The sequence below is a fragment of the Muscardinus avellanarius genome (genome assembly GCF_963383645.1).
Source record: "Muscardinus avellanarius genome assembly, chromosome: 6".
NCBI classification, from domain to species: domain Eukaryota; kingdom Metazoa; phylum Chordata; class Mammalia; order Rodentia; family Gliridae; genus Muscardinus; species Muscardinus avellanarius.
Genome location: NC_137791.1, coordinates 14243771 through 14268693, shown reverse-complemented (window position 1 = coordinate 14268693; position 24923 = coordinate 14243771). Strand labels below are relative to the sequence as shown.

The following is a 24923-nucleotide window of genomic DNA, read 5'->3' as shown; positions in this document are numbered from 1 at the left end:
CACCAATAAATAAATAAATAAATAAATAAATAAATAAATAAATAAATAATTTGCCCCACATTTATATTGCTCATTTTTTGGGACAATTATTTAATGAATTAGGCACAGAATAAAGGGAGAAAGGAAAGATGAAATGATATTCTGCTACTAGAGATACAAGTATGCTTAGTTAAATATCCAAATATTTTTAAAGAAATGATAGCACATTGAACTCTGTATCCTTCTCTCTCACTTCATCTTAGAAATTATCTTGTAGGTTAATATGTATAAACATAAAAACTATCTGCCCAGCTGGGCACAGTGGTCCACGCTTGTAATCCCAGCATTCAGGAGGCTGAGACAAGAGGATCACAGTTCACGGACAGCCTCAGCTACTTTAGGAAGCCCCTTTGCAACTCAGTGAGACCCCGTTTCAAAATAAAGAATAAAAAAATAGGGCTGGAGGTGTAACTTGGAGGTAGAATGCCCCTGGGTTCCATCCCACTACTGAAAAAGAAAAATCTAGGGTAATAGTATATGTGTTTTCAAGTATGATAGACACTGGCCAATTGTCTACCAAAAATTGTTGAATCCGTTTCCACTTCAAACAACAGTATGTAAAAATTAGTTTCCCATCTCCTCACCAAAAGGTATGTATTATAGCTTTTTGTTGGGTGTGATCTGTTAATTAAAAATGTTATGACCCTTTTGGCATAGAGGGGATGGTTCAACAGCAGAGCCCCTGCCTGCCATGCCTAGGCCTTTGGTTCAAGAATCATCACTGCAAAAGAAATTTTCTTACATCCTTTTTTGTGACAAGCAACATTAAACATCTCTTCAATTACAATAGAAAAAGTGGAGTTGTTTCTGTGAAGTGCCTGCTTCTATTATCCAGTCATTTTTTAGTTGAATTGTTAATTTCTTACTAGTGTGGAAAAAATCTCTTTCAGTCAAGGAAATTAATTTCTTCCTGTGATATAAAATTTAATCCCTCCCCCAGCTGGTCACTGTCTTTGATTTATGTACAGTGCTTTTTGCTACAAAGTAATCATTTTTTTATATAGCTGCCAGGTTTTACATAATAAGGTCTTCTACAGGCCAAGACTACAGAAAAGCATCCTCTATGTTTCTTTCTTTATATTTATTTATTTATTTATTTATTTATTTATTTATTTATTTTCGTGGTACTGGGGATGGAACCCAGGGGCATTCTACCTCAAGCTACATACCCAGCCCTATTTTTTATTCTTTATTTTGAAACCAGGTCTCACTGAGTTACAAAGAACTTCACTAAGTAGCTGAGGCTGTCAGCGAACCACGATCCTCCTGTCTCAGCCTCCCAAATGCTGGGATTACAAGCGTGCGCCACCATGCCCGGCTCTCTGTGTTTCTATCCACCATACTTTTATTTCATTTTTATGGTTAAGACTTTAGAAAATGTGTTTCGGTGTGAAGGATGGTACAGAGGGCCAATATTGCTTTCAGGTGGCCCACCATTTTTATAAGAAGCATTCCCTCTTAGCATATGTTAAATACCCTTATGTACTTAGTTCCGTCCCTGTGCTTTCTGAGCGATACCCCTGATCTATCTGCCCATTCAAACTCCAGGACAGTACTGTTTGGAGTACTCTAGAATTCTCTTATCTGCTTGTGCTAACTTCCTGCATTGCCCTCTCTGCCTCCTAAAATGCTCATCTTCATGTAAATCAAGTTACTACATAAGTATGTCAATTCATTGGGTAATTTAAGAGAAATTATGATGTTTCCTTCCTACCCAGGAATAATTTATTTTGCCCCTATTCAGTTGTCTAATATTGTCTAATAGAATATGATTATTCTTATTAATCTTGCATATTCTTCTTATCTTTATTTTAAATAGTTAAATAGTATCTTGCTTTATAAATGTAATTATATTTTTGTATAGGAATATTTTTTTTGGTACTAGAGATGGAACCTAGGGGCATTCTACCCCCAAGCCTATTTTTTTTTTTTTTTTTTGCGGGGGGTGGCAGGTCTGGGGATGGAACCCAGAGGCATTTGAACTTGGAACTACACCCCCTGCCCAATTTTTTATTCTTTATTTTTGAAACAGGCTCTCACTGAGTTGTGGAGGGCATAAGTAGCTGAGGCTTTCTGCGAACTGCAATCCTCCAGTCTCAGCCTCCCAAATGCTGGGATTACAAGCATGTGCCACCACGACCAGCTCCTATTTTTTTATTTTCTATTTTGAAACAGGGTTTCACTAAGCAACAGAGGGCCTCACGAAGTAGCTGAGGCTGGCTGCAAACCTGCCATCCTCCTTTCTCAGCCTCCCAAGTACTGAGATTACAAGCTTGCGCCACCACGCCCAGCAGAAATATTTTTATTTTTGTATATTTTACATTATTAATAACTTCATTGTGATCACCTTAAAATGATTACAATAGTGCAAAGTATTTATTATATACAGGCATGCACTAAAAGCTCTTTATAAATTTATATATTAATACCCTTAGTAACTGTGTGAGAAAATTTTATTATCTTCATACAGAAGAGGAAGCTAAGTACAGGGAGGTTAAGCAACTTTCCCAAAATCACACAGCTAGTCCTGACTCTCAGTCCATGCTCTTAACTACTACATTGCAATACTTGTTATTAGGTGTACTAATTTAATAGGATTACATTAATAACATCCACAGTTAGTGATAATTTTGTTCTTCCAACTTTTAAACATTTTATAATCTTATTGACTTGTAAAACAAACACCAGATAAGCTAAAATAATATAGTGAAAATATCTGCATTTATTAGGACTTATGGGAATATCCTCAATTTAATGAAAATTATTTTTATTTTTTCATTTCATTATTTCCTCATGAAGCTTTCTAGATTAATATATATATTTTTATCATGTGGTACAATATATGTAAATATCAGAAATGTCAGGACTACTTGATTAAGACTTTTTAACCAAGCTGGGCATGGTGGCACAATCCTATAATCCCAGTCCTTGGAAGACTCACAGTTGAAGGATAGTCTCAGCAATTAAGCAAGACCTTCAACAGTTTACTGAGACCCTGTTCCAAAATAAAATATACAAAAGGTTGGGGGATTAGTTCAGAGGTAAAACATCACTGGGTTTGATCATTAGTACCATAAAATAAGAGTGATTTAGTCAAGAATCAATGTTTAATTCTAACAAAAGGCTTTGCAATAACTGTGATCTAAGTTTTCTCATTGTCTTTTTTTTTTTTTTTTTTTTTGGTGGTACTGGGGTTCTTGGAAACCCTTCTACCTCCGGGCTACACTCCCAGACCCATTTTATATTTTTTAATTGGAAACAGGCTCTCTTAAGCCAGGGCAGCTGGCTTCAAACCTGCGTGATCCTCCTGCCTCTGCCTCCCAAGCGTGGGGATTACAATCGTGCGCCACCACGCCCAGCTTCATTGTCTTTTTGTTTTTAAAGGAATGGCTTTCCCAATATTGAGATTCCTGAATTTCAAGTATACACTATTTCTCTAGTCTGTCTTGGACTATATCTACTAATATTTCATTTAGTATATTATTTCTTTTTTACCTTGATACTCATATGTAAAATTTATCCATAGTTTACGTTTTTTATCATTTCCAGGTAGTGATTTTTATGGCTTTGTTCAAAGATTGACCGACTTCTCTTTTCTCTGATCTAGAACTATAACGTCCAATTCGGCAGTCCCTAGCCATGTGTGGCTATTTGTGTTTAATTATTTCAGTAAAATAAAGCTTAAAATTCCGTTGTCACTACAGACACATCCCACGTGGCTGCCCCTGGCGGTGCATGGCTCTGACATTTCCATTCTTGCAGAAGGTCCCTTTGGGCAGCTTTGATCTTTGTTTTATGGCAATTGGTCTGTTTAGATTTTCTGGGGCTTCTGGAACAGTTCTTTTATTCATTGTTACTGCTTTTATTCTGAATCTCGCAATGATATATACTCACTTGAATAAACTTTGACAACCATAAAAAAATCACTGAAAGTAGAAGCTAATTACCCCATTCCCGTTGCTGAATTGTTAACAATTGAGCATTATAACCCCTCATACATATGTTGCCGAGGTATCCTTGAAACTGGGATCCTTCTAACTCAGCCTCCCCAGATTAGAGGCATGAGCCACCATGCCTAGCTGCATCTCTATGTTTTTTAGTCTACAGATAATCCAAATGAGCAGTAGGTAGTTGAGACAGAAATGAAATTTTGAACTTGAATTAGTTGAGCAACCATTATGGCAACCACTTTACTTTATGCCAATAGACATAGCTTGCATATCTAAGCACATGCGTATTCTGTGATGTATGTAAAACACAAATCATAAGGTGATGGTATGGGAATGGTACGGTATGGTTCATGAGGTTTAAGTTTTCACTCTGTTCCATTTTATTAACTTTCCTTGAATTACAGGATGTCACCATCAGGGTCACTCAATGAATTGGGATCATGATCAAAGTTAACAATGTTTCCTGATCCAAATGGCCACTTATACTTTATCTTTTTGGTGGATGGAATAAGGACATACCATTTCCCTTAGGGAAGAAAAGTATAGATTCTCTTTTGATGGGCAATGTTCTGCTCTATTCAACAGAAAGTTACAGCCGTGCAAGCTATATCTATAATAAGCATCAGGTTAACTTAAATCATTTATTCGTATTAAAGCATCATTGACCTTCAGAAAGAGTGACTCTCAAGTTAGATGTAAGATCACAGCCTGAAATGGAATAGAAAAGGCGTTAATTTTACATCACCAAAGTATCCAACCATTAAGGGATGTGACGAGAGACTGAATTTCAGTTAACCCAATAAGCACCTCTGAGTCGGCTTGGCTTCCTGTGGACCACAATTAGATAAGGCAGTCCCCAGCAAGCACCTTATATGGTAGTGACTTTCTCTTACCACACTGTACTAGAAGAAGATCATTTCAGTGCAGATTCCCATGGAGAAAGATCTGCTAGCTGTTCACAGTGAGGCCGTTTAAAAGGTGACATGGAGAATGAGGGTACAAGCTAAAAGTAAAAAGGGCCTCTGGGTGTTGTGCCCTGTTTCCTTAAGCCACCGTGCCAAGTCAACCCAGTGCGAAGCCGTGGTTACAGGCTCAGCTTTGGAGTCACATGGCTCTGAGTTCAAATCTTTTCTTTGATGGTTCTTAGTGGTATATCCTCATAGAGCTATTTCACCACTTGTGCCCAGGTTTCTTAGGATGTCAAGTGGCATGGCAACATGTCAGTCCCATAGGCTTGCTGTGAGGATGCAAAGAGAAAATGTGTGGCATCATTAGAGGGTTGTTAATGAGGTCGCTCTCATGGACAAATGAATCCTTGGAAAATAGTGTTTCCTCCTCTGATGTAAATAACTCAGCTCTTACAGAACCCACGGAGAGTTAAATTAAGTCTAGATATAGGATTTTTAGCTTTGATGACACCATTTAAAACACTGGGTCTTTTTTCTATTTTCTAGAGTTAGGAGGAAAGGGAATCATATAAATACACAGAGGAAGAATCTGGCTTTCTTTAAATCGCCCATATGTAGCGCTGATCTTTAATTAGGAATAGTTATATATGTATATTAAAATAATAATAAACAAATCTATGCATTTAAGGGGAAGTTTTCTTTTCCCACCTCAAACTCTTTTTAGCAACTTTCCTTCCTCCATCTCTGCCCAGGGACACCAGTGCTTAACACATCCCCCTGTGTACTTTGTGTGTGCGCGCATGTGTGTGTGTGTGTGTGTGTGTGTATGTAGTTATTTTTCACATTTGTTACATAAGCAAGGACTCCATCCTCATAAAACTTGTATTAATGTAACATCAATAAGTTATATATACATGAAAATAGGCAGGAGTCCACTTGGAGAGCTCCTATGTCAGGCAATGGGTTTGACCATGAGTTTGGACTAAAGTGAATGGCTAAGAAAGGGGTCACTTAGGGGGTCAAATAATAGGGCAATGTTTTCACATCCTATGAATTCAATGTTGAACATAAAATATAACTAGTTTTTTTTTACCTTTTGGGACAGGCTGTATAGTAGGGGAAACTCCTGTTTCCTTCCCCTGTACTCTCACTTAGCTAGAACACCTCTATCACTTAATACATGGATTTTCCCCCTACACACACACACACTAACCAGTTCCCTGACCTTGCTAAGTGTTCTACAGTCTAACTCCCTTCTGAAGTCTGCTTGGAGTAGCATCAGACCCACAGATGAGGGACTCTTTTCCAGGAAACTGCCCCACTGCAGACTTGATCATGTGCAGGTTCTGCACTGTGCCCTGGCTGATGGGAAAAATGAGGTCTCACAACCAATTTTCAGACTTGATTCTATGCTGGTACAACTCACAGAACTGAGGAAAATAATGTCTTTCTTATTAAAGACATGAGAACCACCACATGAAACAATGATCTGGGCATAATAGGGGAGCAGTGTAGAGCCTTCCACCCCATTTCTGCAAGTGCCAGAAACTTAGAGCCCTCTATACTGTATTTTAGGGGTTTTATGGAAGCTTCAATCATTGGCCATCAATGGTCAAATCAACCTTCACTTCCTTTCCCAATGGTGTGTGTGCGTGTATGTGCATGTGTGTGAGTGTGTGTGTGTGTGTGTGTGTGTGTGTGTGTATTTTCAACATAGACAAAGACTCTGCACAAAGTTTGTGTTATAGTACCATCAACAGATAATATTGCACTTGGGTGGGGTGGTAGTGGACATGAGTCTGAAAATTCCAACCCTCTTGGTTGGTTCCCAAGACAACCAGCCTCCATAACATTACCTCATTAAAAGAAAGTCAGGTGTATTTGAAAGGAGCTTGTTAGGAGTTTCAAAAGACTGTCCTTCACCTTTATCACTCTCTACTTAAGAAATTACAAGGGTAATTTAGGAGATCTAGCCAGGACCTGGGATAAAGGACAAAATATATATTTCCCATTATATAATCACAACATCACACAGCCTAATTAGTATCAATGCTCCAATTTACTCTCACAGTTGTTCCAGTTTGGATGGTAAGTCATACAGCTGCCTTATGTCTGCAAGAAGGAAAGAACTCAAAGATGTGGTGATTAAGTCAGCCCTCGAGGCATCTACTGAAATGGAAAAGAGAAAAGAAAAAGAGATTCAGAGGGACTGGAGAGTCAAGAATTTAGGTTTTGTAATATTATTATTTTTAATAATACTATCAAACATTTATTTTTTTCAGAAAAAGTCTATCCTAACAAGAAATATGAACTCTAAATACCCAAAACACTCTTGAAAAAGAATAAAGCTAGTAGATGTACATTTTCTGATTTCAATACTTATAGAACTACAATAATTGAAATAGTATAGTACTGCTATAAAGGCAGATATATAAACCACTGGAGTAAAATAAAAAACCTAGAAATAAATTCTTCCATATATGCTCAAGTTATTTTTGACAAAGTTTCCAAGAACATTTGGTGAAGGAAATAGTAATCTTTTCACTAAATACTTAAAAGATAATAATTACATGAAAAATAATAAGGTTGGACCCTTACCTACACTATATACAAATATTAACTCAAACTAGATAAAAGACCTAAATGTAAATCTTAAGACTATAAACTTTTAGAAGCAAACCTGGGTCATAACACTTCACAACATTGAAATTGGCAGTGATTTCTTGAATATGATTTCAAAGGCACAGGCAACAACAGAATAAACAAACTTCCTAAAAAATAAAAAAATTGTACAATGTAAACAGAGTTAAAAGTTATTGATAGAATGGGATAAAATATTTCCAAATGCTATATCTAAAGTATATTAATATTCCAAAGTATAGTAATATTCCAAATAGAAATTGTCACGGCCCACTCAGCTAGACCGGGATGGGGCAGTGGCTCAAGATGGTGCCTAGGCATGTTGCCAAGTCACCTGGCTCACGAGGCTGGCCGTGCCCTGAGCCTGCGCAGTGAGCCCTATCAGGCGCCCTACGGATGATCAGTGATGCAGCGCCTCGTGCTACCACCAGCCCACCTATGAGAGGGTTAGAAATGTGCATGCCCTAGCTGTGGGAAGCTTGGGGTTGGTGGAGTGATGAGGGAGGGGTTATGAGACTGATATATATTTGCCTGCTGTGCACATTGGAGGGGAAGCATTAAAGAGGAAGCATCATCAGCAGACTCGACGTTTGTGTGTTCTTTCCCGGGGCTCTGCAGGACGGAGCTTTAGGGACGGGACAAGAAATCCTAAAAATTAGCAACAATAAAAGCAAACAATACAATTTATAAATAGGTAAAAGACTGAAATATATAAAGAATTTCCAAAGATTTTAACCTATAAACACATGAATATATTATTTTTTGCTTAGTTGTCTGCTGGATGGAAAATCTTATTTCTCTGGTTCTGGTGTGTATTACCTATTTCTTCTTTGTAGTTAATCTCTTTGAGTATTTTCTCTAGTGCTGGTTTTGAAGACATAAATTCCTTCAGTTTCTGTTTGTCATGTAAGCTTCTTATTTCCCCATCTAATTTGATAGATAGTTTTGCTGGGTAGGAAATTTTTGGCTGGAAGTTGTTTTCTTTCAGAGTTTGGAATATGTTACTCCAAGCCCTTCTGGCTCTCATGACTTGGTTTGGGAAGTCTGGAGTGATTCTAATTGGTTTGCCTCTGAATGTCACTTGGCCTTTTGTTTTTGTTGCCTTTAAGATTCTCTGCTTGGCTTCCACATTGGTCATTTTGACAATTATGTGGTGTGGGGATCCTCTTCTCCGATCCTGTCTAAAGGGAGTTCTATAAGTTTCCTGGACCTGTGTATCGACCTCTTGCTCTATGTTTGGAAAATTTTCTGCTATTATTTCTTTGAAGAGATTATTGATCCCTTTGGTTTCACCTTCTTTTCCCTCCTCTATTCCGATTATTCTTAGGTTAGCTCTCTTAAAATGGGCCCATATTTCTTCAATGTCAGATTCCTGCTGTCGGATTTTTTTCTAAGTTATAAATTATGCGTTCGTTTTTGGGGTGATCATTTTCTAGGAGCGAGATTCTATTCTCCATGTGGTCTAATCGATTGTTTATACTTTGAATTGAGGCCTTTACTTCAATGATTGCATCCTTTATCTCTTTTTGACTCTCTCTGAATTCTTTTCAAAAGTCCTCAATTATTTCTACAGTTATTTTCCTGATTTGATCTTCTAGAAATCTCTGAATTTCTGTGTTATCAGGTTCTGATGTTGTGGGGTTGTGGGCATTTATTGCTCTATTGTTGTTCCTCTTTCCCATGATTTCAGAATTTTGTGCCTTCCCTGGGTCACTACGACTTCACTTAGGGTGCTCTGTATCTCGAGTCTGTTGTAATCTCAGCCGCCACTACTCCTTAATGGGTTGTATCTCAAAGTCTCAAACCCAGGAAGTTAATTGAGGCTGCGTGAGACTGTGGGGGTACCGGGCTGGGTGTTTTCCCACAGGGAGCTGTGGGTAGGGTGTGGTATCTCTGCCACTGCTACTCCTTCACTGGGTTAGACTGCAAAATATCCGACCCAATGAGATTATCAAAGCTCCACAAGTCCCTGGGAGTATAGTACAGGGGTTTCTCCTTTAGGGGCCGCAATTACACTCACGGTTATTGTCCATGCAGATCTGGAGCTGTGGCAGTGCACCGCGAACTCTCTGTAGCTGCTGGCAATATAGCGCCGCTGACATGCCCTCGGCCGTGAGGCTGGCACTGCTGGCAATATGGCTCTGCTGCCACGCCCTCAGCCATGAGGCCAGCATATTTCTTTTCTCGTTTTGAACTCTGTTCTGAGTCCCTGGAAGGCGTGATGAGCTTGACCACTAGGAGTTGTAGACGTTCTTTGCGCTGAAAGGGCTGCTGAATTACACCCAAATGATCCGCAGTGGCTCACTTCAGATCCTTGTTTATCTTTCCTCTCTGGAGCCTGGTGCTGTGAGCTAAGATGGTGCCGGCTAGCTCCGCCGCCGCATTGCAGGCTTGATTTTTGGTCTCTAGTTGTTCTTCTAGTCTTTTTTTTCTCTGTCCCTTGTGTTTACATTTTTTATTTCTCTGCTAATGGTGTTTTCTGGCTATGAAAAGCACTGATTTTGTGGCAACAGAGATCAAGTTTTAGCAGAACTCTAAAACGCTGCTTTTCTCAGTCACCATCTTCCCAGAAGTCAGGTTTTGTAATATTAAATTTAGTCTTTTTTTTTTTTTTTTACTAGGAATTGAAGCTAGGGTCATTCTACCCCCGAGCAGCACACCCGGCCCTATTTTAATTTTTTATTTTGAAACAGAGTCTCAGTAAATTGCAGAGGGCCTCACTAAATTGTTGAGCCTGGCCATAAACCCATGATCCTCAATCTCAGCCTTTCAAGCCCTGGGATTTCAAATGTGCACTACCACACTTGGCTACAGTATTAAAGTTAGAAGCATATTTGATATGGAAGCAGGGAAGCCACATAGGTTTTTTAATAAGCAAGTCAGGAAAGAAGACAGAACTGGAGATAAAAACATAGAAGTCATCAATAAACAGATGCCATTTAAAGCAGCAGGGGGAGTTGAGCTCATCTGGAGAGAGAGGGGGCATCCCAAGAGAAGAGGTCTGAAGCCTGTCCCTGGGATATATACACATAGTCTCGCCTTCTCCCTGATCTGTCCTTCTGGATCACTTAATTTTATACATTTGTTTTGTTTTCTGCTAGGTTCCTGTCACTATTCCAGACTCTCACTGTCTGAACCTCCTTGCTTTATGCCCATCTTTCCAGGGCGCACAGGCTTGCTGAGGAAGGTGATCCAAGGAGGCTGGGTGGCAGAGACCCAGAGCAGCCCGCATCCATCTGAATGTCAGGCACCCTGATCAGGGGAACTCCTCTACAGCTAGTCTCACTCCCGGTGTTTGGTGTTTGTCTAGCGCCATTATCTTTTCTTGAGTCCCTTCTCTTTGGGAACTTTAAGCTGTCAGATGACCTGCGTGTGCCAGAGTCCAGTGACTGGTTGCTCCAAGCTCTCTGAGCACAGAGCGCCACTTCCTGGAAGGACCCCTGTTCTCCATTCCTGAACCACCATGTGACACTCAAGAGCCTGTGGAAGTCTATCATGTGAGTTAGTTTGGACATAAATGGGAAACCCTCAGGCATCTCAATGAGGATCTAGAATTCTGTCTAAGCTGGAGTTTCAGAAGCTGAAACACTTAAAGGGTTTCTATCTAACTGTGGTTTGGGTGCAAAGAAAAATCTGAGTCTTGCATGGGACAGGGTCATGAAGCAAGAAGTCAATCCATCATAGCAAGTGTGGGATTAGGATCTGGACCCAACCCATAAAGATAAGTAGTCAAGCAGGACAGAAGAAAGCAGGCCAGGCCAGGAGAGGAAGGCTGGGCAGTAGTGCTGAGGTGAGCAGAGACCTTATCTCCCTTTTCACTTCTTCAAGGGACAGGGCAGGAGATCTGGCTCCAAGAAGGTAGTTTCTTCTACTTCTCAGTGAACAAAAGGTCCTATAATGATTAGGGAAAGCATATTACTGGCCCTTTAACACATGCCTTGGTGACTGTGATATACTGTGACAGAGCTCTCCTCCTCCTCACAAGCCCTGGTAATGCCCCTTATGAATATTTTAAGAAAATATCCCTTGCTGCATGTAGTGACTCAGGCCTGTAATCCTAATATTTGAGCAGCAGAAATGGGAGATTGATGGTTCAAGGACAGACTCAACAATATAGAAAGACCCTTCATAACTTTATGAGACCCTGTCTAAAAATTAAAAAATAAAATAGGTCTGGGGGTGCAGCCTGAAGTAGAATTCCTCAAGGTTCAGCCTGCAAGTGCCAAAAGGTAAAAAGAAAGTGTTCCAGACCAATATGCCTCCAGTGTGAACACCCACAGAGCCTGGAACCCTCTCAGGACAGCCCTGAGGACTCTATTCCCAGAAAGGCCATGGATGAGAAGCCAGAGTCCTAAGAACTGGGAGGCAGAAATCACCGGGCTGTACGTCCACTCAGGTACTCGAGAATGCCAACTGCCTGATCCCGGAATTACGGTTTTTAGAACTTAAAGGGCCGTTCAGTACAATGAATTTCAAAGAGAGAAGAAATGGGAAGTAATTTTTCTCCCAAGAGCACAATATCAGGTCGGTGATTTCAAGATGTCATTACCTCAAAAACCTTGAGAAGACAGTACACGTGGAGGGCTGACAGTTTCTACCCCAGTCATGGCAGTAAAATGAAACATTCTGGACCATCTAACATTGAGAGTCTACTCTTTTTGGCTTTGGAAGTCAGAGGCAATTGTAAAATCCTTTATAGTATCCAATGTAAGATTCCCCATCCCAGATGATTCACCTCCCTTCTACCCACCTAATGACCTACCATCTAGTGATTGACTGCTTCTTCAGCCTAGAAGTGCGAGACCAGATGCATGACAGACTTCTTGATCCTGAATGCCAGTGTGCACCGTGGACATCTGCCCACTCCCCACCAGGAGGCCCAGGATGGCCACTCTGCTGCCCTACCTGTATTCCCGTATACACAGGAAAAACCCCCAGAATGGCCGACCAAGCCCAGCAGCAGTGCTCTTGCCATGGCTCTGGCAAATAAGCCCTATCTTGTGATGCCCTAGGATGCCGGCTCCCATTTATCTCAAACACAACTATTTGGTCCTTACCTGAAAACCAGGCAACTCTCTCCCATGACACATGGGAGCTCCTCACAACATGGTAACTAAGTGGGGGCACTTTTGTACTTTTCCTGAATATATTTTTATATATTTCCAAATCGAAGGATTTGGATTTTTCTGCTTTCCAGTTGTTGTTATCATGGTTTTGTGTATTTAGGGGGTTGTATTTATTTAGCTGTATCTGTGTGGTGTTATGTGAAGGATATTTTTCCTCCCTGAGAACACCTTTCCCTAGTGTTTGCATGTTCACATCCCTTTGACTTCTTTCAAATAATTGGTGTTCAAGCTACTTTAGAACAAGAGAAATAATGAAATTTCAGACAAACGTGAACTTCACAAGGAAAGGAAAAGGGAGCCAGAGGTGGTGGCGCACCCTTGTAACCCCAGCATTTGTGAGGCTGAGAAAGGAGGATTGAGGTTCACAGACAGCCTCAGCTACTTGGGCCCTTTATGACTCAGGGAGACCATTTCAAAATAAAGAATAAAAAATAGGGCTGGGGGTGTAGCTCTGAGGTAGAATGCCCCTGGGTTCCATCTTCAGTACCGGAAAAAATAAAAAGGGAAGGGAGAGGAATACGTCAAGTGTCAACCACCCAGGAAGATTCTAGGCAGAAAATCATCTATGTCAGAAAAAAATAACAATTTAAATCATCCCTGGAAGTTCTTGAATAAAGTGCCAACCCCTCGGGGGACATAAAATGTCAAAAGCGCACGTTGCATCCATGAAGTATGGCATGGAGTCATCATCTCTTACCATCTCCTGGAAATCGCCTTCCACAGAAAAGAGCCCCAAAGTTTCCTTCATCCTGAAGTAGGGAGTGAAGTAATCAGCCGTCACTGTCTCTTTACATCACCTCCCACGGAAGCGATTCCCCCAAAGTTTCACCTCACATAGTGAGTGTGCAGCTTCCAGTCACTGCTCTGAGAGATCGTCACAGCCATCAAAACAGCCTTTCTACATCATGGCAATTGATTGGACCGGCTGTGCCGCGAGCCAGCCAACCCTGGGCGAATCGCCTTTATGTGTGGGGGCACCTGAGGGACCAGAGTCACCCACAGCCACTTGAGTTTCTGGAAGACAGAGACCAGTTCTATTTCCTTTAATCCTGTTCTCCTTTCTCCCAGAACATAAGGGTAGTTACTTTTCCACTTGGCGATGATGGTAATTAATACAATTATGAAATATAGTTGTTACAAAGGGGGGTGAGTTTGATACAGAGTTAGCCAATGAAATGAATTGGGGAGAATATAAATTCAGTTTCTGTTGTACTCCTGGGGACGAAACCCAAGGGGACTCTACTTCTGAGCTACACTCCCAGCCTTGTTTTATTTTTTTATTTGGAAATAGGACCTTGCTAAGTTGCTGAGGCTGGCCTCAAACCTGTGATCCACCTGTCTCAGCCTCCCAAATACTAGGAGTAGAGGCGAGTATATAGAAGTATTTGGGAAATAAGATTTTAGTTTTTGTGGTTCTTCTTGAAAAAGAGGAGTTCTGGTTCTTATGAGTCACTTTGGGAGATCAGGAGGCAGAAGAATATCAGAGAGAAACTTTACTTCTGAGGCTGTCTGACAGGCCCGTCAGTCAGCTTTATTTTACAGTACACAACATGAGCCAGGTGTGGTGGTGCATGCTTTTAATCCCAATACTTGTGAGGTTGAGACAGGAGGATTGCAGGTTCACGGTCAACCTCAGCTACTTGGTCAACCTCAGCTACTTAGTGAGGCCTTCTGCAACTTAATGAGACCCTGTTCCAAAATTTAAAAAAAATAGGACCTGGGGGCAGGGCTGTAGTTCAGAGGTAGAATGTGGTACTGGGTTCAATCCCCAGTACCACAAATAAATAAATAGTAAGGTATACAGCAGGACAAAGTGCCATACTTTGGGGGCTATTTGGACAAAGTGCCATACCTTGGGGGATATTTTCTAAGCCCCCAAACTGTGTTTTAGGATCTTTGTATTCTTATTTTTGAAAATATTTTCACTGCCTTTCTAACAAAGAGGAGATGAAGAAGTAAGTGTCTTATTCTTCAATACCTTAAAAGTTAGAAGATGGGTTGAATTGGGGTCAGTATTGTTTATAATCTTTGTTGCTATTTATGTAGAACTTTTTTCTTCTGTTTTCTCTAAAACAATGATCTTCACTGTTGTCAAGAAACCATTAACCTTGATAAATATTTTCTTGTACCTGTTTAGATCATGTTGATGGACAAGTCTAATAACTGAGATTCCCACCCCCTGCCAATCTTTACCAATAAGCATGATTTAGATCTGATTAGGTTAGGGAACATTCAGACTAGCACTCAAAAGATAGGAGAAGAATCCTCCCCTGAAGCAGAAGGCTGACACAGGCCTACAGTTTGTGTAGAAAAATTGTGCTACTTTCAATCCAGGTCCCTGGGTCTACCTAATGGCCCTAAGTCTCCCAGAAGCATTATTTTACTCTGCATTTCTGAAATGCACAAAAGAAAAGATTCTGCTTTATGTTAGACTTCAGGTACCAATGCCAAGATTACCTGTTTAGACTCTGTGCAATACTCAATTTGAGCAAAACCTGTATCTTTCTTCTCTCTCTCCTCCCTCCCCTCTCCTCTCCTCCTCCTCCTCCTCCTCCTCCTCCTCCTTCTCCTCCTCCTCCTCCTCCTCCTCCTCCTCCTCCTTCTTCTTCTTCTCCTCTCTCTCTCTCTCTCTCTCTCTCTCTCTCTCTCTCTCTCTCCCTCCCTCCCTCCCTCCCTCCCCCCCCCTCCCTCGCTGTTATTGGAAATTTAACCCATAGGCATTTATCTGAGCTACACTACTAGTCCTACTTTAGTTTTTTTGTTTTTTTGGGTTTTTTTTTGTTTTTTACTTTAAAATAGAGTCTTGCTAAATTGCTGAGGCTGGCCTCAAACCTGCAATCCTCCTGTCTCAGCCTACCAAGTACTGGCATTACAGTATATATCCCTATATATAATCCCTATTTTACTTAATGCAGTTAAATTTTTTTTCAAATGCAGAAGAGATGGACTTCAAAAGCAACAACTGCTTTATTTGGGCCATTTCAGTAAGAGTGTATGATTGTATCCATTACCACTTTAATTTGCATTTTGGAGATCCAGAAATCCCAGTTTGAAAATTGTTGAAAGTAGAACCTTTATTGAAATTTTCAAAACTCTTTTTTAAATGTCAAAAGTAGCACAATCATTTTTCTTCATGTGATTTTCATATCATTTCAAAACAATTAACAATACTAACAATGTGACCGCATGAAAATGGATTAACGGTGCTTTCTCCTATATTTTGTTCTCCCAGAATACTCACAAGAAAAAGAAGGAGAAAAGTAAACCTAGTGCAGCCTGGCCATATCATCATCATATTTTTTTTTTCAAAAGCTGGTTTTTTCATGTTCTCCAGATGTCTGGCCCTGCCAGGGAGATTTTCATAGCCCTTGTGAGCCACCGGAAAATGCTATTCCTTTCCTTCTGTTTTTCACCTCAAAAAAAGCCATACGTGTATTATCTTTTAATACCATATGGAATAAGGGCCTCAAGGAACTTCAAAAGGGAAAGGGAGAAGAATACTGTTAGTCCGTTTTCCATTGGGGAAAACATGACTTCCTACCTTTTTGACTCATTTGAATTTCCAGGGCTCCTGGGGAGAAAGACCACATGGACTGGCTGTTGGAGAGAACTTTATTTTCTCTTTTACTCAAGCCTCTCTGTCTTAATTCTGCTAATTTGGAAAGCCCATCTCCTAAATGAATTTTTCCTTCACTAAAACCTCTCTAGACCCCAGGCATACAAGTGCCGGTAATAGAATTTAATTCCTTCACCATTAACTTTCCTTTTAGACATAATCCCTGATACATTAATTTCAACTTGCTTTGAATTTCCTGAATGGACTTGCCTATTTTGTTATTTTATTTCTGATTTTTTTTAAATTAGGGCAGCTTGTATTTTCTTTTTATAGGGCATGGAAAGGGCTTTCTCTCTGGAAGAGAGAAAAGGAATTTTTTTTTTTTTTTTTTTTTTTTGGTGGTACTGGGGTTTCTGGAAGCCCTCCTTCCTCTGGGCTACACTCCCAGACCTATTTTATATTTTTGAAACAGGGTCTCTTATGCCAGCACGGCTGGCTTCAAACCTGCGCGATCCTCCTGTCTCCGCCTCCCAAGCGCGGGGATTACAAGCGTGCGCCACCACGCCCGGCGAAAAGGAATGTTTTTAAAAGCTATCCTGTTTTTATTCAGATATAACCAAACGTAAAGCTAAATGCATAGCCAAAGTTTATTTTAGTTTTTGAACTGTACATTCACACTTAAGAAGTCGTATTTTGTGTTTTAAAGAATTATTTTAAATGAATCAAATTTTTGAAAACATTATTTCTAGCTTATTTGCTTAAAAATATTTTGGCTTTACTAAGTAAAATCTCTGACTGTTGTTTGAACATACTGCCTTCCACTTAATTTTTTCTGCTCGGTCTTTGAAAATAAAAACAATTTAAGTAACTAAATGGGTTATAAATATTATATAATACCAATTAAAAATAACTACAAAGATATCTGAGCTCTTGACATAAAACAATTGATATTTGTTTATTTGGGACCCAGGTTTTTTAATGTGTAGGTTTGTGGGCATTTGTTCCTAGTAAGTAGTGGCCTTTTATTCTTGCCCCAGACTCTAGATAGTAGCTATTGGTTAAGAATGGAATTGAAGCTTCATCAGTAAATGTTTCAGGCTGGTTTTTCCAAGGCTAGAAATTCAGCTCTTCTTACCTTATGACATATATCACTATACTTTCTCTATAAGTTTTCACATTAACCAGCTAAACTCAAGTTCTTTTTCATTCTTAAAAATAAATCTATTGGCTTACTATTTTATTCCCACATCTTTTATGGGATTTCTCCTAGATTATAAGCAACAGAGGAACAGAGGACAGGAATTGCTGTGTCTTTTTTTCCTACTGTTATTCTGAAATGCAAAGCTGTGCTTGGCACACAGTAAGTGATGAAAAATATGTGTTAAATAAGTGAGCGCCAGTTATTAGAGGCTGTTCTAGTCTATGCCCTGGGGAGCCAACAGGAAGCAAAAATAAACATAAGCCCACACCGTGGAGCTTACTTGCAGGAAGTATAACAGAGATTGATCATAAAAACAAATGTCAAGTATCCACTATGACGGTGCCAATAAAGCAGAGGTCTAAAGTGATCAAGAGGGGTCAGGAGAGAGGGTCTTGCTTAGAGATATCTAAGAAGGGCTCCCAGAAGAGTGCATTAAGTTAAGACCTAAGGGTAACCAAGTAATAACTAGAAGACAAGTAGAGGAAAGGTCATCCTGGTATAGTGTATCCTCAGTTCTAATCTTTCCTTCTAACCCTTCACAGTTATCATTATAGATTCCTTCTAATTTTTCCTGCTATCTTTACTTGCTATGGACTCATGTTCATGTGTGTATGTGTAGGTGCGTACTGGAGATTGAACCCAGGGGCATTCTACCCCTGAGACAGGGTCTCACTATGGAGGGCCTAAGTTGCTGAGGCTAGCCGCAAAACTACAACCCTCCTATCTCAGCCTCCCAAATACCTGGATTATAGGCAGGTGCCATCAGGCCTTGCTACTCATGGACTTTGCATCAATCTCAAATACATATAGATCTCCTTTAGGAGTTAGCTAAAATTTGCCCTTCTGTTAAAAATGCCAGTATTATTGTAGAAACCAAGGATGAAATATCAAAGAGAAATATGAATGAAGAAGGAGAATGTCTCCCTTCCTACTTTATTACTTAAACTGCTGTGTGCTAGGGAAATCGTCACAGGATAAATACTTAGTAGATTGATTGGTTAGCTGATGGGTTGGTTGGTTAATTGTTTGACTGTCTGGATGACTGGTTTGCTGGACAGCCAGATGTGGGGTGGTTGGGTAGTTGACTGGATGGTTGGCTACCTGGTTGGTTGGCTGGTCAGTGAATTGATTAGATGCTTGTCTAACAAATAAAGGTAAGAGTAGTAGATAGCTGTGACATTAAAGTCCGACAATTTAATTGGATTGTGACTAAACTTCCGCTGACTCTCTTATTGGACAATTTACCAAAGCGCTCTAAGTCTCACTTCTTTCTAAAAGTAGTATTTTTCTCTTAGGGTTTTAGTAAAGGTAAAGGTGATATTACACGTAAATTTTTAGCAAGGTCCCAAGGATATTCACTAGTACATGCCTACTTTTTTTAAGAAAAGAAAGGGCCTGAGGTGTAGCTCAGTGCTAGGGCACCTGCAAGGCCCTGAGTTCAATCCTCAGCACTGCAAAAGGAATAAAATTATTAAATTTCTTTAAAAAAAATAGAGAAGTTTGAGTACTTTTTCTAAATGAAACAAAATTAATAAAATCAAGCAATTAGTCTGCTTGAATATTTACCTTCTTCATTTTAATGCTTCAAATACATTTCACTGCTGCAACTACACATCTGTTACAAACCAAACGTACACACACCTAGAATGGAAATCAAACACGGAGAAAACTCCCAAGCACACTAATGAGGGTATATTCTTCTTGAAAAAAATTAAACACTAATTCTTTGCCTCTCCCACTCTTTCTCATTGCCCTCCTATTAAATTATGGCCTACGAGGATGGTAATTTTCACTATTTAAAATTGGGCAGAATATTCTCGGCTTTATGTACATGTGTGAGAAGAGAAATGTCAGTCGCAATAGCCTGTATAGGGAGGGGGAGGGAGGGGGCCGGGGAAGGGGGCTGGGGAGGAGGCGTGGGGAAGCCCACCAGGCTCTGAGTACATGTGTCACTATCAACTGATTTACATTACGAGGTGAGAATCTAACACACCGATAAAAATATATGTTTAAATAAAGAATACTTTCTTTCTTGGTATGGAGGATAGCGGTTCCCCAAGCGTTTGCTCTGTAATCCTTTGCTAGCCTTAGCACGATGGTGTGTGTATTTTTGTATATGCAAACCCACATGCCTATGAAGTGGAGGTGAATTGGCATTTTAAAATATGATGTAGTAGGAGAGATCTCGGTTAGATCTACATGAGTTAAAAGGAACATGTGAGCATAAGCTGTGTTTGTGAAAAAACAGAAACAAAAAGAGGAGATGAGGGTTATTTCATCTATCCCAGATTGTCTGTCTCCTTGTTATAAATTGAGCAGCTATTAAGTGGAAAATTAGTGAACACCTTTTTTATTTCTTGGCCAGTCTGTGCAGATATCAGTAATCTGCACTAAAGGCACTCTAATTCAGAATCTTTCTCTGCCAGCTGTCATCTGCCACTTTCCAGCCAAGGGCTGTAAAGGGCTCTCTTTGTCACTGCTCTTTTGTAGACCTGGACGAGCAGAGCCCCTTTGCTCAGATGTCCCTGCCCCATCACCGCTAACATTTATGCCCTGTGTGCATGACTCCGAGGCAGCTTCCCTGGCTTATTAAATGCCATCAGAAGCTGGGCTTGGTGACGCACATTTGTAATCCCAGCATTCGGGAGGCTGAGACAGGAGGATCGCGGTTCATGGACAGCCTCAGATACCTAGGCCCTTTGCAACTCAGTGAGACCCTGTTTCAAAATAAAGAATAAAAAAATAGAGCTGAGGGTGTTGCTCAGAGGTAGAATGTCCCTCAGTTTCATCCCCAGTACCAAAAATAAATAAATAAATAAAAGAAATGCCATCAGAAATGAAGTCAAGAATTATACATTGGGCCGGGCGTGGTGGCACGCACTTGTAATCCCAGCAGCATTCGGGAGGCTGAGACAGGAGGATCATGATTGGCAGACAGCCTTGGCTACTTAGTGAGGCCCTCTGCAACTCAGTGAGACCCTGTTCCAAAATAAAGAATAAAAAATGGGGTTAGGAGTATAGCTCAAAGGCAGAATGCCCCTTGGGTTTCATCCCCAGTACCACACACACACAAAAATTTACACATCCCTATTACTAATAAGCAACTTTTGGTGTTTGCAGCGCCGACTGGGAGATGCAGCAAAGAAAGCCATCAGCAAGCTCCAAGTCAGGACCATCAAGAAAGGGGACAAGGTAACGGCCTGTGTGCATGTCTGGTGGGGAGCTCATCAAAGGAGTTGTCTTTCCTGACAGCCGGGGCAGAAGAGAAGGAAGGATAAGAAAGGGAAATACATGCTCAGATGCATACTCAAAGCATCTGATAGTGATGCTTTTTTAATTATTATTTAAAGCAGTTTTAAAAGTGCATACCATCGGGCAAAAAATAATCACTAGCTACAGAACATGGACAATTGAAATGTCAGCAAGCAAGAAAATAGTTGAAGCCCAGATGAGATTAGTACACAAAAGTATTGCAGGTAATAGAAATGGATCTCAAAGTTAAATGGGGGCTTTCTAGCAGCCAGTGCAAAAGAGGAAACAAAATTTAGCATTCAAAACAATATGTAATTCGTATCCCACGTGATAAAAACAAAGCCGTTATTCCTAGTTTTACGACCCTGAAAAAGATTTTCCAGAAATTCTTGCAAGGAATACTGGGTTATAGATGCAGGTTAAATGCAGGAAGTCTGTTCAGTCTTCCTGAAATGTAGTGTCTAGGACCCACAGTCATTACAACTGTCTCCTTCACTATAAAATGATGGAATGAAGCCAAAAGCCATCATAAGGAGGGCGGTCCAGGCCTTGCAGGTCTTTGAAGGTGACTGTTAACCTCCCAGGGAACATTTGTAGCAGTGGATCACTAGATAGTATGTGGGTTTGGAAGACTTCTTGGGGGCACTGTATAATAATTGTGTTTTTTTTTAACAAATTACGTACCACTACTTTTCAACTATATTTCAAACAGGCTTTTGCTCTCAAAAAGATAAAATTTCTTTAGAACCATTACTAAATTTAAAGTCCATTTTGACTATCACTTTTTTCTCCTCTCAGAGAAAAATTTAAAAATGCATGAATTATTACATAATAAATCGTGAGGTATTAAAAGAGATGTTTGTACTTGAAAAAATTAAAACTATTTTGGGGGGTTTTATTTACATATTATTTTACATATTAGGTTCCAGAGGAATCGGTGGATTAAATATCATTCAGATAGTTTTCCACAAATATTATTTCTCATCCCCAAGAGTCTGATCTGTCATCTCTAATTGTAATTTATAGCATTATTACTAACAGCGCAAGAGAAAATGGGTTTTCTCACAAAAGCACTTGCAACGGAACCGAGGAGAAACAAAAAGGGGAGGTTGGAAAGAGTGGGAACTAAGCCAAGAGCCAATAAATTATTGATTTAGAAAACTGGTACGACACTGTTGAAAGGCCTGCTCCGGGCCAGCTCTCTTTGGGTTATTTGGGTATTTATTCAAGAACTGAGGCTAAGACAGTAGACTTATTTGGGCTACTTCTTTTGCAGGAAACAGAGTCAGACTTTGACAACTGTGCAGTTTGTATTGAAGGCTACAAGCCCAACGACGTGGTCAGGATCCTGCCCTGCCGGTGAGTCCCGGGCTGCCTGCTTCTGCCGGGCCGGTGTGGGGCGGGTGCTGCTGGATGGCAGCTCAGACCTGCTGGTCCAGCCCCCAGTCAGCGAGCCCCTGAGTTCTGTGTCCACACTGCAAGCCAGCATAGCGTGCCTTCTTTTCCCATGGCTTTAGTCCCTGAAAACACTTTGCTTTGTGGAATTAGTATTTTCGGATCTGCTTCCCATCACGGGAAGCGTACCTCTGTGAACCAGCCCCTCTGATAGCGTGGTGATGCGGATCCAGGTACAAGTCATCTTAAAAACAACACCTCTGTGAGGCTCAGAACCCACTCTGGCTCTGACCAGTGCTGTGTTCCTTAAACAATAAGCTTTTCGTACCTCTGTGAACCAGCCCCTCTGATAGCGTGGTGATGCGGATCCAGGTACAAGTCATCTTAAAAACAACACCTCTGTGAGGCTCAGAACCCACTCTGGCTCTGACCAGTGCTGTGTTCCTTAAACAATAAGCTTTTGGACATATGCTGTGAACAGTCGTAAGGGGCTCGGCAATCAGTATATGGTCAGGAAGTAGAAAACCAAATGTACATTCCATTTTCCTTAATTTTTTACTAACAGAAAGAGATCATGGCAGTTAAATTCCCCCTAAATCCTAAAATTTGGAGGAGGATGTTAGCAGCTGGGATAATTCCCCAGAGATTGTCATGTCACCCTGATTCCTCTCCCTAATTGAAATTCACTCTTAAGGTGTCAGGATTCTTTTTAAATTGTTAAAATTCAATAAAATTAAGTACTTTCATTAAGTCAAGGACTTTAAAGTTTCACAAAAAGCCACCTTCCTTAATTGAAAATCCTCTTTAGTACTTTTGTATCTATGCAAGATTCCTAAAAATAAAAATGAAATCCTGCCTTGCTGAAAGGTTCTTTGCTTAGAAAGACTGGTTTGAAAGCTTAGTGAGTTTAAAGGTAAATAATGAAGAAAAATGTACCACAGAGCTACTAAAAAAATCCACTTGAAACAAACCAATGAAGATTTTTAGTGCTATTCATTAGAAATACAAAGGGAAGCCTGGTGTGGTGGCGCACGCTTGTAATCCCCGCGCCTGGGAGGCAGAGACAGGAGGATCGCGCAGGTTCGAAGCCAGCCGTGCTAGCTTAGGAGACCCTGTTTCCAAATAAAAATGTAAAAATAGGTCTGGGAGTGTAGCCCGGAGGTAGCAGGGCTTCCAGGAACCCCAGTACCACAAAAAATAAATAAATAAATAAATACAAAGGGAAGGAAAATATGCCCTTAGAAATTGTTTCACAGTCTCAAAAGGACAAAGTGGCAGGAAAAAAAAGTAAAACTGGATACTCAAATAGATGCTGAAATCCCCAAGGGGACTGGATCTTTATGGAAATGCTCTTAGGGAAACTGAGCACTAAGAAAATGGGCCGTGAGAAGGATGCCCGGGAGACCCCATCCAAAGCCTCAAAGTACCACTCACTTTTCCCTAGTTTATAGATGCCTAAGTGTCTTGAGGACACAATCATAAATCAGGACACATGGAAACTTGGTAGATTCCGCCATATCCATGTACTCTATGGAAATTCTTTCTATACCTTCAACTACGTGTTTACTTCATGACTTCCAGAAACTCTGGCAAAGAACAGTAGTCAGTAAACTCTGTGAAGCCACTTGCTAGCATCTTTTGCCTCTGCAGTATTTTATTGAGGGTTTTGTGATGCCTCATAGTTATAAGCCAGGCAAGCATTTTTCTTTACTTTTCTACTAGGATATGGTTTAGAGCCTTATGAGGACACTACTAATTAAAAAAAATACAAAACCAATTAAATAGCTGATTTTTTTTCTGAGAATCCAAAGAACTTTACAAATGTAATTAAGAAAATCCATGCTAAAATCATTACATATATATATATATATATATATATATATATATATATACACACACACACACTTGTAACATTACTTTAGCTGTCTATTCATACAGTATAAAATAATTTATCCTTTTAAAACTCTGTCATGAATAAATCTTACGTTACTACCTGCCATTGCCAGAGGCTATGTAATAGCCAAGACATAGTTGAACCACAATTTAATTTACTATGTCCTGCTTTGGAAGAGTTGACTGATTTCCATCTCTGATTATTAAAATTGCATTGCTTCAGTGGTATTTAGATTTTTATATTATTCCAGACCTCCTTTTATAGTATAATTTTATGGAAATATTAACCAAGAAAAAGTAGTATTTAGTATTTACCACCAGAAAAGGAACTTTTATTGACACCAGCACTTACCCTAGACACCTACCCTAGTTCAGTTTGGCTTCAGGCTCCTCCCTTTGTATTTTTAACATGATTATTTGGTTCTCAGCTCATTCGTTTTGGCTTCAAGCGCCTTACTGTTCGTCCACTCCATTTCCTATTGTGTATCCTGCTTTAAATATTAAAGTACACCGAGCATTACCAAATGCAGGTTATAGTAATTACTGTTCGATCTTCTAGTCACACATGTGTACTCTTTAAATAGCTCAGACATTTTTTTCATGCTAATTTTAAAATCGGGATATTTTTTATGCCTGTTGCTGGCTTCTGCCAGATGGTTTGCACTAATGGATGTTATCAAACAAATGCAGAGGCATTTGCTTTTGCTAGATAATTTCCTCTGGGGTATTATTAAACCTTTAACTCCCATGAACAATCACAGGCTCTCTTTCCTATTATTTCCAGGCTGACTCATCCACAGAATTCTTTGCATTTTCTTGGAGCAAAAAACTGTTTTAAAAAATGCCCCAGTGTAATATGTCCCTTCTCTCGTACTTTCTTCTATATATTCATAACCCCTGATACACTGGGCTCCTCTCTTCTTTACTGTTACCACTTAACATCTTTCCAAATCACCCAGGTGT

The 24923-nt window shown here is 40.0% G+C and overlaps 1 protein-coding gene across 1 annotated transcript in view; it reads left to right on the top strand.

The window, feature by feature from the left end:
- Positions 1-24923, top strand: part of RNF150 (ring finger protein 150) — a gene marked incomplete at both ends in the record, with an annotated part of 239918 nt that overhangs the window by 143942 nt on the left and 71053 nt on the right. The window contains 2 exons of the mRNA XM_080697372.1: positions 20541-20612; positions 21949-22031. Of these exons, the coding sequence (XP_080553498.1) occupies positions 20541-20612; positions 21949-22031 (155 nt within the window). The remainder of the gene's footprint in view (positions 1-20540; positions 20613-21948; positions 22032-24923) is intronic.